Source organism: Polyodon spathula, chromosome 38 (assembly GCF_017654505.1).
Source record: "Polyodon spathula isolate WHYD16114869_AA chromosome 38, ASM1765450v1, whole genome shotgun sequence".
Taxonomy (NCBI): Eukaryota; Metazoa; Chordata; class Actinopteri; order Acipenseriformes; family Polyodontidae; genus Polyodon; species Polyodon spathula.
Genome location: NC_054571.1, coordinates 3,013,738 through 3,026,237, shown reverse-complemented (window position 1 = coordinate 3,026,237; position 12,500 = coordinate 3,013,738). Strand labels below are relative to the sequence as shown.

At 44.3% G+C, this 12,500-nt stretch overlaps 1 protein-coding gene across 1 annotated transcript in view; it reads right to left on the bottom strand.

The window, feature by feature from the left end:
• Nucleotides 1–9,720, bottom strand: part of LOC121304498 (nuclear factor 1 X-type) — a 42,305-nt gene extending 32,585 nt beyond the window's left edge. Inside the window, exon 1 of the mRNA XM_041235663.1 lies at nucleotides 9,366–9,720. Within this exon, the coding sequence (XP_041091597.1) occupies nucleotides 9,366–9,392 (27 nt within the window). The 5' untranslated portion in view covers nucleotides 9,393–9,720. The remainder of the gene's footprint in view (nucleotides 1–9,365) is intronic.
• Between the last annotated feature and the right edge of the window lie 2,780 nt (nucleotides 9,721–12,500).

Here is a 12,500-nt window from a genome sequence, read left to right as displayed (position 1 = left end):
ATCTCATTTACCTACCTAATTCTACAGCTGCACACCCCATCTGCCAATGGGTATATCGCGTTTTACAAGAGCTTTGAAACACGCACATGACGTACTGTAACAGGAGTCAATGACTTGTGCTCTGGACCGCTCAGTGTATTCACAATGATATTGGATACTGACTTTCACCTCTAGGTGACTTGTTGACTGGTCCCTCCAGTCCAGGGCAGGCTTGAGGCATGGAGACTGAACTGCTCCCTCCCTCACCCCCCTAAGAGAAAGGGTGCTCCCTCCAGTCCAGGGCAGGCTTGAGGCACGGAGACTGAACTGCTCCCTCCCTCACCCCCCTAAGAGAAAGGGTGCTCCCTCCAGTCCAGGGCAGGCTTGAGGCACGGAGACTGAACTGCTCCCTCCCTCCCCCCCCCTAAGAGAAAGGGTGCTCCCTCCAGTCCAGGGCAGGCTTGAGGCACGGAGACTGAACTGCTCCCTCCCTCACCCCCCTAAGAGAAAGGGTGCTCCCTCCAGTCCAGGGCAGGCTTGAGGCACGGAGACTGAACTGCTCCCTCCCTCACCCCCCTAAGAGAAAGGGTGCTCCCTCCAGTCCAGGGCAGGCTTGAGGCACGGAGACTGAACTGCTCCCTCCCTCACCCCCCTAAGAGAAAGGGTGCTCCCTCCAGTCCAGGGCAGGCTTGAGGCACGGAGACTGAACTGCTCCCTCCCTCACCCCCCTAAGAGAAAGGGTGCTCCCTCCAGTCCAGGGCAGGCTTGAGGCACGGAGACTGAACTGCTCCCTCCCTCACCCCCCTAAGAGAAAGGGTGCTCCCTCCAGTCCAGGGCAGGCTTGAGGCACGGAGACTGAACTGCTCCCTCCCTCACCCCCCTAAGAGAAAGGGTGCTCCCTCCAGTCCAGGGCAGGCTTGAGGCACGGAGACTGAACTGCTCCCTCCCTCACCCCCCCTAAGAGAAAGGGTGCTCCCTCCAGTCCAGGGCAGGCTTGAGGCACGGAGACTGAACTGCTCCCTCCCTCACCCCCCCTAAGAGAAAGGGTGCTGGATTTGATGGATAATGAGTTTCTTTAGGAAAAAAGGAAATCCTCGATGTTTACCTCCAGTATTAAGAGGCTTTCTCTTTTCTCTTCCTCTCGGTCTGGGTTGTCGAGCACTCATTTAATTGGGCTCTCTCAGCTACAGTAACACAGAAACACGGCGACACTGTGAGCCTGCAGTGAAGCTGCTTGTGGGGTTCCAATGAATCTGAGAGGGTTCAGCTGTGGGGCTGGGTGAGGAGAGACTCACTCAGACAGCCAGCATTGGGACCCATCTCACTGACATCACAGAATATGGTGATCAGCCCCGAAAAAATAAGAACTGTTTTAAGGATCGCTTTTAAAGTCTGCTGCTTGTCAACCCGTTTTTCTCAGCTGTTAGAAGTTCATGTTTGCTTTCCAAAACAGTGCTTTAATAGAGTCCCCGTGTTATGCAAATTCCTGAAGATGGCAGGACAGCTGCACGGTTTGTGCATCAAGGGATTCGCTCGTCTGCATATCTTCCACCTGGCTTACGGACCGCTTTACTTGTGGATGTCAGTCAACAGACTCTTTGCCAAAACTGAAGATGAAGCGTTTGGAAGTTTGTTATTGATTATCGTGTCCACTGCTGATAAGACAAGCTTCAGGGGTGGCTCCTTTTTCACAGCACAACCACGTCTATCAGGGAGTGAAACTGAGCTTTTAAATCCATTATCTACTCTTGGAACAATGCTAGTTTATGTACTGCCCCCCTCCCTCGTAATCCCTAAAAACATCTAGGTCACACTGCTTCCCTCCCTCCCAGTCCCTCCTCAGCTCTACCCACTAGAGCCACACTGCTTCCCTCCCTCCCAGTCCCTCCTCAGCTCCACTAGAGCCACACTGCTTCCCTCCCTCCCAGTCCCTCCTCAGCTCCACTAGAGCCACACTGCTTCCCTCCCTCCCAGTCCCTCCTCAGCTCCACTAGAGCCACACTGCTTCCCTCCCTCCCAGTCCCTCCTCAGCTCCACTAGAGCCACACTGCTTCCCTCCCTCCCAGTGCCTCCTCAGCTCCACTAGAGCCATACTGCTTCCCTCCCTCCCAGTCTCTCAGCTCTAATCACTCAGTTACATTGCTTCCCTTCATTTTTAAGTCATGCCACAATGCCTCCCGGTCCCTCAGCTCCAGACCAGAAGCCTCTCAATTGATCAGCTCTAACCATGCAAGGGCAGTGAACAATTAGCATTATGATCCTTAAGCAGCATTTTGCAAAACCATTAAAAAAAACACAGTAATAACAATGCAGTTAACTGGTCCATTGGCCCAAGCAACAGCAGAGTGTCATCTTGCATGCTTTTGTGTGCCCCGTGCGTTCTGGCAACTTTGCAATCAAAGGCTGTAAGGCAGCAGCTTCTTCCATGTAAAGAGTTAAGGGGTGGCTGGTAGGGGTCTGAATTCTCACGCTAACTCATTCTTGCTGCTCAGGTTCACTTTGTATAATGACGTCTCTCTGAGTACAGCAGGGACACCAGAGTGTAACACCTAACCTGTCCCCCCCTGCAACACCCCTAACACCACTTATATTCTATGTATCATTTCTTACTGATGTATTTCTAGAGTGTTACGGGGGGGGGGACAGGTTAGTGGTTACACTCTGGTGTCCCTGCTGTACTCAGAGAGAAGACGTGATTGGGAGCAGAAGCCTGGAGGGTGATTTAAACTGTTAAAAGGTAACCAGGGTAACAGAAAACGACTCTAAACAAGACAAAGAGAGCTGTTATATTTTAGACTCATAGCCTGCACTGCCCTGTAGTTGAAGCTTCTATAATTATCGCGTTTCAAAAATATACCCCCTGCTTCAGGTGACCTACTGTATCGCTATGGGAAGACGAGAGCTGCAGCGGTTTGTGATGTATGGATGGCGTCATTCAAGACGCACGATAACCCGCAATACTGCATGAGAGAAGCTGAGTAGAAAACAACCGCGCACCTATAGGAATAAAACCCCACAACGCTGAACTCTCTGACTGCCCTAAACTGCAAAGTCAAAACGCACGCTATTAGAACCCAGCTGAAACGAGGCACAAGACAGGAACATCACGACGAGCGAGCACGCCAATAACAACAGATAGGAGAGGAACGCGTTCAAGTCCTAAAATAGGATTACCACGCTTGCCTTTGCAACACCGAACACGGGAAGTGTTTCTATAGAGCTGTGGTATCAGGAAGTTCGAATTAATCTGCATATAAATATTAAAAAAAAAAAAAAAAAAAAAAAACAATTCAATATTTAAACAAATCATCCTTTCCTAGTGTTTGTGGTTGCGCTGCGTTGTCATTCAGCAGCGCGCTTTTCCGTACCCGCTGATAAGGGCTCGTTTTATTTATTTTTTTGTTTGTCTAATTAGAAAGAAAAGCAAACACGAGCAGAAGAAAACAATTATTTATTCAGGCTGTTTCGTCAATTAGATTGCAATTCTCATGGCAGCTGCACGGATTCATTATGAAAAGCTGAGCGTTAAACTACACGCTGTAAAATACCACAGAGCAGAAACATCCAGTGAAGACGGTAGAGATCTGCTAGCTGTGAAATCCGCCGTACCTCGCTGCCTGCACCTGTACATTACAGAGCTGGACACACAGAAGGAATCAGGCTCGCCAAACTTTGAAAACGCATTCGAATGCGCTTAGTTTGAGAACATGAAAGGGAGAGAGATGTTTTAAGAAAGAGGTAATCAAATGCCCTTAACGGGTTAACGCACTATGCCGGAGACTGCTTCAACTGTATCTTTTATTAAAAAGGTAACAGTATGTTACCGGGCTGTATATCGCAAGCAGGCAGAGAATCGCAAGGGTTATGATGCGCACCGCGGGCGCATTGAAAACAGCGGCGACGCGTTGCCCTTGTAAACGAGTGGAAGTTGACGATACGTGTGTTGCGGTTTCAAATCTCTGCTTTTAAAAAAAAAAAAGATAGCCGTCTTTAAAAGAAGGGCAGTTTCCCGAAAGAAATGTGCTTAGTGTGATTGCAAAACTTCTCTAGAATCACAGTGCGCGGTGTTCCTGCAAAGCGCCCCTCGTTATGAATCCGTTTTGGTGTCGGTCTTTAAAACCCTCGCAGAGAAGCACCCGATAATTGCTCCGGGACCCTAAGCACCAGAACCAGGGACGAGAGCAGCGATTCGCGGGGACGCGTCCAGCCACGACAAGTCAAACACAATGGGCTATTGTTTGCTTGTTACTGTGTTTGCTATAATCAGTGTCTCCGTCGAAAACAATCTCCAGTTCTTATTGTTTTGTGGTTGTTGAATGATTTTTTTGTTTTTTTTTACAAGGCTGCTACACACAAGTGGAAACAGATGCCGCGATATCAATGCATCTGAAATACTTTCAAAAACCCGCAAGCGGGAATGGTGGTTATCCCTATGCAATAAGAAGGGATAACAGAACAAGTAAAACAGCGGAAAGGGTTAACTACACAACAGACCAATAATAATAATATATTACGTTTCAATGCGCATGTGTTAAAAGTCGAACCTCTGCAGCCTGTAGCGCAGCTTCATACCACAGCCTGCTCTTTGAATACAACAGATTGAAGAATGAAATACAAGGCGTTAGGCCGAGGGGAATCCACGCCCACGAATCGTATCGAAATTGTGGCACATGCATCCATAGGGCGCGTACACCTAAGCATTACAGCCTGATAACACGCTGATAGCACACCCTTACACTGACACGCCGAGCAGCCTCGCCAGGGGGTTATTCGCAAAGAAACAGCACGGTGCGTGTAACGTGTCGTTCATACCGTCCTCTGTGTGCCTTTCTGCGGAAGCTTCGTCTTAATGATGACATATGCCAAGGGTCCGATTAACGCGAGGGTGCTGCGCGAAAGCCAGCCATGTAAAAAATGAAACCACCCTGTATAATAAAAAAAAAAAAAAAAAAAAAAAAAAAAAAAAAACACGTCTCCAGTGATGCTTCCTGAGGAATAGCGCAACGGTGCTTCCCTTCTGAGCTGCTGGAGAACGGGGGTTCATGAAGAGCCCGCCGGTGCGCCAGAACCATCGCAAACCCCTTTCCTTCTTCGTGCTTCAAACATTGTGAAGTTTCTTCGTCATACAAAGGGTTAATTTCGTTCTGCTTTGGTTGGCAGTGTGCAGGCCTACGTTATATATGTACGATACGAAATAATAATAATAATAATAATAATAATAATAATAATATAATAATAATAATAATAATAATAATGTGCGTGTGTCTGGAGCAGGCTATAGCAATGCCACACAGGTGAATACTACAGGCCTGTACAGTGGGTGAGTCTTTGAGTCTTTGCTTCACTCTGTATATCGCATTAAAACGACACGTCTCTTTTTCCACAGAACGCTGTAAGTAGAAATCCCCTCATATGTTTTCATTTTCAAATCCACGTACTTCTCTCTCTCTCTCTCCTAACGCAATTTCAGGCCTTCAGAGACACAGTACAATTGTACACACGGTAACTATATATATGTGCGTGTGCGTGTGCGTGTGTGCGGATTAATAAAGTGTGTTAGTCTACTGTACATCTGGAAATTATGCCAATTAATTTTAATTAATGGAAAGAAATGTTCTGCGCGCACACACACACACACACACACACACACACCACACACACACACACACACACACACACACACACACACACACACACACACACACACACCACACACACACACACACACACACACACACACACACACACACACACACACACACACACACACACACACACACACACACACACACACACACACACACACACACACACACACACACACACACACACACACACACACACACACACACACACACACACACACACACACACACACACACACACACACACACACACACACACACACACACACACACACACACACACACACACACACACACACACACACACACACACACACACACACACACACACACACACACACACACACACACACACACACACACACACACACACACACACACACACACACACACACACACACACACACACACACACACACACACACACACACACACACACACACACACACACACACACACACACACACACACACACACACACACACACACACACACACACACACACACACCACACACACACACACACACACACACACACACACACACACACACACACACACACACACACACACACACACACACAAACACACAATATTTTTCTGGAACAGTTATGGGATTTTTTTTTCAACCCCGCTTATTAATTCCAAGAAGCCACAACAGATGTATATTTTTTATATAGATTTATTTTTTTTATTTTTTTATTTTTTAATGCCTGGTCTGCACTTTCTGTGATTTTAGGGCCCTTAAAAGAACCCTGGCTTTGGAGCGTTCACCGCATTATATTTAGAAGGGAAAGCAAGCAATCTGGGACACGGCACGGCTTGCTGCTGAACCCGGCACACAAGGGCCTGCGTAACCTTTCATTAAGAAAAAGGGCTTCACCCTCACCAAAATGATATCTTCCAATTCTAAACATGTTTACAGCCGGCCGCGCAAATTAACTGCAGTTCATTTCACCGTGCCTGCTTATAAACCACGAGTCCCTATCAGCATTATATACTATAATATTAAATGATATTATATTATATTAGCACTCGCATGTGTATTTCTTTATTTATGTTTAGAAATGCACAATCGCTTTTCTGCAGTGCACTGAAATACCCTTTATTCCACACCTGGAGAGCTGCCCTTCTGCACTGCCACAGAAAAAAAAAAAAAAGAAAAACTCGCTCTAAGCGCGACTGAAAATATAACAGGCCAGCGGTATATAGTTCAAATATACATATATAAAAAAATAATAACTCTTAATCCACAATATTTTAACATAAAACTGGGGCAGATTTTGAAAAGGGAAAAGGCACAGTTGAGGTATTTAAATGATAAAAGGTCAGCTACACATTAATTACCAACCTGATATTTTCAAAGGGTTACAAGATCACAGCAAGTTGCCCAAGCTGCAGTACACAATTAAAATAACCGTGAAGCAAGCCCTTGCGCTTTACTTCATGTATAAATACATAAATGTTTAAAATGATTGCCACGTTGGGATAAAATGTCATGAGTGATAAATATTCTCTCTGCTGAGCTTTTGTTTTATTTTTCTATAGGCGTGTAGACGGGCTGCCTTTCTGATTCACAGTAACACCTTTATAAAGAAACCGCTCATTAAATAAATACACACAGGTGTCAGGTGTTTCTCAGTGTAATTCTTGTCTGTCCGAGGAGTCAAAGTGTTCTTAAAACGACGTGAAGAGTTGAGTGGCAACGCGTTTGAATCTAGAAGGCCGCAGAAAGCAATCTCCCCTCCAACAAACACACACGCACACACACACACACACACACACACACACACACACACACACACACACACACACACACACACACACACACACACACACACACACACACACACACACACACACACACACACACACACACACACACACACACACACACACACACACACACACACACACACACACACACACACACACACACACACACACACACACACACACACACACACACACACACACACACACACACACACACACACACACACACACACACACACACACACACACACACACACACACACACACACACACACACACACACACACACACACACACACACACACACACACACACACACACACACACACACACACACACACACACACACACACACACACACACACACACACACACACACACACACACACACACACACACACACACACACACACACACACACACACACACACACACACACATATACGCGTCAGTGCCATCAGTGATCAACAGTCACAAGAAGGTTGTGCCATTCCATATGTCATACCAAAGGCAATTCCCAATGGAAAAGCGTGCACCAAAATGCCTACTCTTAATACACGAGTGTACGATCACAATGCGGTCAAAACAATATGTACACATGCGTGCCATCATTCCAGCGCATATTACTAATTACATTCGCTTTGCGAGTCTTTATTTTTTTTTGGCAGGACATTGGTGAATATCTCATCACATCACATGAGATCACACCGGTAAAACACCACGTCAAGATCCGTATCAATGCACGTGTAGAACCCCCATTACACATGTCCCAGCCAGCCTACATTCTATTAAACTAATAATGCAAAGCATTATTACAAAAGCATCTGTCCTGCTCCGCTTAACTGTAAGGACAATGCAGTTCAATTTCTCTAAAAAAAAAGAAGAAAAAAGTTTGACCCAGAAAACAATACCTTTGCCTTCAGAAAAAGTACACTGACAAAAGTGCAATACCACACACACTTATATATATTGTGTGAATCCGATGAATTTTGGTACCAGATAAGTGGGTTTGTAATAATCTTAGTCCTTATATATAATATATATATATATATATATATATATATATATATATTATATATATATATATATATATATATTAGTATATAATATATATAAAAAAACCACAAAAGTTCTGTTACATCTTCGGCGGATGGACGTGTGCCCGCGGAACTTGTGTTTGAATTTTAGTACTAAAAAAATAAAAACACAATTTGTTTTTTGGAAGGGAATAAGGTAGATGGTCTGTGGTCTGCGCGATTACTAGACGTGCTGTCAATAGAATTAGTCGTACGGAGTTTTTGTTTTGTTGTTCATGACAACAACAACAAAAAAAAAAAAAAAAAAAACGCCTTATTTGCACAACTGCAAATGGGACGAGACAGTGAAGGTCAACTTTTAAACACGACTGACTCTCTCCAAGTTAGCTACGTGCAGTCACCGAGAGAGAGAGAGAGAGAGAGAGAGAGAGAGAGAGAGAGGGAGAGAGAGAGAGAGAGAGAGAGAGAGAGAGAAATTCAACTCGAATACAACTCCTACACAACCCTAAGGCACTCCCTGGAACGCGTTTTCTCCTTGGTTTGCATCCACTTTTTAGGGGGTGGAGAAAAAAAAAAGAATTACAAGGATAATAATAATAATAATAATAATAATAATAATAATAATAATAATAATAATAATAATAATAATAATATGGGTATATTTAGTTTATAATCTCCCCCATTTTAATTTAAAGGCTTTGGCAGAAACGCCATTTTCAGTCTCAAACCATGTGCAATGAAACGCGCAAGAAAGGACTCGGTTGGAAAGATGCCATCAGAGAGGAAAAACACACACTGTATCCAAAAAAAAAAAGAAGGCAGAAAGAAGAGAAAAAGAAGCAACAACTGATCGAGAACCGACACGACATCCGCGCATTGCGACAGGCAAGAGCAGGCAAGGAAAACAACACAAAGAGGCTCCGTATTACCTGTGTCAAGCAGTAAGGGGAATACATGGCTATTTTTGGTGGAAAAATTTGTAGAGTTTATTGAACTTGGAAGCAAGTTTGCTGTGAGGCTTCATCGCAATCGCTCGTCTTCTGCTGCTCCATGCGGATTGCTTAGCTCCGCCTCTTGACCAGAAAGTGAAACTTACACAAAGTTTGGAAAAAAAAAAAAAAACCGAGCTCCCCGCAGCGCACAAGAAGAACCGCAGCCCTTTTCAAACCAGATTTTTGCGGTGAGAATGTAGAAAAATAAATACATAGCTAGGCAATTTTGTTAACTTTTTGACGCTGTGGACGAAGCTTAAGCGGAGGGATTACATATAGATAGATAGATAGAGATAGATATTTACAGCAAACGTTTGGGAGCTGGCTCTTTGAGGTCTTTTACGGACGTTGCATGTAAATCTGTGATCAAACACGGTTCCTACGGTTTAGTTAAAGGACTTCTCCCTCCCAGCTCTGATGAGTTAAACGAGGCTGCGGTCAGCGGTTTAAAACGGTGATCGCCTGAGAGATGTTTTCCTTTTTAGCTTAGCTACAACCGACATTAAATAAAGCATTAGAAAGCCCAATAAAGTCCAGGGTCATAATACCAGACAGACAAGCAGGCAGTGCATTTGTATTTGTGTTATTATTGATAACCCTTTGGGATTCTGTACATGCTTTTCTGCGGCCCCCGTTCTGCATTGGAGTTTTCCTTATAATTTTTCGTGTCGTATAAAATCTGAAAAGCTATCAGGGAATGGGACGTTAACGTCAAAAATACATAAGCAGATTGTTAGACTTAATGATAAAAAAATATATACTTTGGATCGCAAAGGTACTATTGAAACGTGAGAGGAAGCCGACCCTTTCTTTCTGTCTGGTAAACTTTTTTGAAAACTCCATTAATCTTATGGATGGTGGGGGGCGGGGAGGGGGACACTTTTATTCGGTCATGTAAACCGAAAGATGCTATTCGACACCCTGAACCATAGCAGCTAAATAAACATGTTTTAAAAAAACCCTGTTGAACTTGCTACCTGAAACACAGCGTCCCGTGAACAGGGCGCAGTGCCAGCAGAGAACAATCCTTTACAGAAATCACGCGTGTGCGGCGACAATAGCATTAACACACACCGCTCACTTCTTCAACACGAGGGGTACTGTGCCACGCATCGGTTAAGTAAAGTCGTCATCATATTGCTGTGTGAAGAAATATTATTACAAATATTAGATATGCATATATATAATCTAACACACATATACAGGCCTATATACAATGTAGGCTAGACTGCCGCGTTGTGTAATTCACATGGTCTTTGAGTAGGCTTGTGTAACACAGCACGCATGAGTTTAATACCGTGTTAAAACGCTTGGATGCAGAGCTATAATGACAGTGGATATCCTCAGGTGAAAAGGTGCGCCCTATGAAGGCCATGATATTCAACAGTGGCAATCATTCCTTTAAATACACGCACTCACACCCGCTGGCACAGTAACTATCAGTAGAAACGAGGTCTGGTAAAGTAACATCACCCTGTGCGTATTTTAGAATCACCTGTCACATCTTGATAGGTGAGGATGATACGGAGGGAATGTCACCCCTTCTGTTTAAAATCTTGTTTTTCTCTTTAACGGGGCACGAAGCTGTAATATATAACCTCCCACTGATGCAAGTAGCAGCAGACGCATTTTGAGGTCACAGGGCCACCTATTCGTGCTGGTGTAGCCTAGCGGTGAGTGCTCAGGGACCGGGTGCCAGGAAACTGTCACAGATTATTTCAGGCTGTATTCACGAAGCAGGTGCTGTAGGTTTGCAGGTTTTGTTCGGCTCCATACATTGCTAACTGTACTTGGATAAATGAGATGTGAATGCCAGCGCTCCTGATTCGAGTTAACTAGTTATTTATTTCAAGCTTTGTAAAAAATCAACAATAAAAACATATTATTAATTTGACATCTAAAGCTTTTTTTTTTCTGGTTATACATGTTTACGTCGAATGGCTTATTGAAATTATTATTATTATTATTATTATTATTATTTATGTATTTCTTAGCAGACGCTTTCTTTCGCTTCCGGCCCCCGGTCTTATCAAAAGCATTTCCAGAGACGCCAAACTTAGCATTGGATCCGATCCTGCAGATTTCGTCACTCGGAGCCGCGCGTTGAACATTGCGCACGCAGCTTATACGCGCTCCCAATAGCGCATTCCCACGCAGCAGCTCCAGAGAACCGGGAGAGGCGGGACAGAAAGATAGAAACACCGGCCCCAGGGGAAAGAAAGGAACCTCAGCAAGCGATTGTTATCAGCTTTTCAAGCTCTCAATGCTGACCTCCAATATGCTGACCTAACGGCATGAGGCAGAGATAGTACACTGGTAATATAACGTATAGGACAACGCTGGTATCATAGCTCTACCAGACAGACCTACTGTCTGTGCATATAGGAGGTATAACTGCAGTGAACACAAAGCAATGAAAGGGGTTTTCTTTCTATGTAGACAACAGGTTTAAATGATTACAAAATAACGCGTTCTTCTTCAAAGGATAGCCTCCCCTATATACAATAAACCACACTGCACTGTAATAAACCCAGTCAAGGAAACTCACATCCCCTTTGACTAATGCAGGCCCACATGACTGAACAATCACTCGTGGCCCCTGATTACCTTGAGATGAAAAATTGACGCCCTGATCCCAGTCAGGGCAATAGTTTTCCACTATAACCCTAAACCCCAGCCTCTGTGTATATACTGTGTTTCCTATTTCAACACCATCTTACTATACTTTACTATAGTTGTGCTGGGTGACCGGCCAAGAGGTAAGAGAGAGAGGGAGAAAGAGCACATTAATCCGTGGACAGCGATTTATAACAAACCTTTTTCATAAAGTGTTGAACAATTTGTATGACTTTCATGTATTTATTTATTTTTTGTAAATTTTGCAGGGTTCCGTTGGATGATAATGAAACCGCCCTCTACAAACTCTTAGAAGGAAAAAAAAAAAAAACAACAAGAAATGATTTTGGGAGCGGTGTTCTTGGCTACGGCATTATCAGATGAAATATTCATTACCGACGGACCGCTTCGTTACAGCTGTAATCACACCCACATGTTCTGTTCAAACCAGCTATT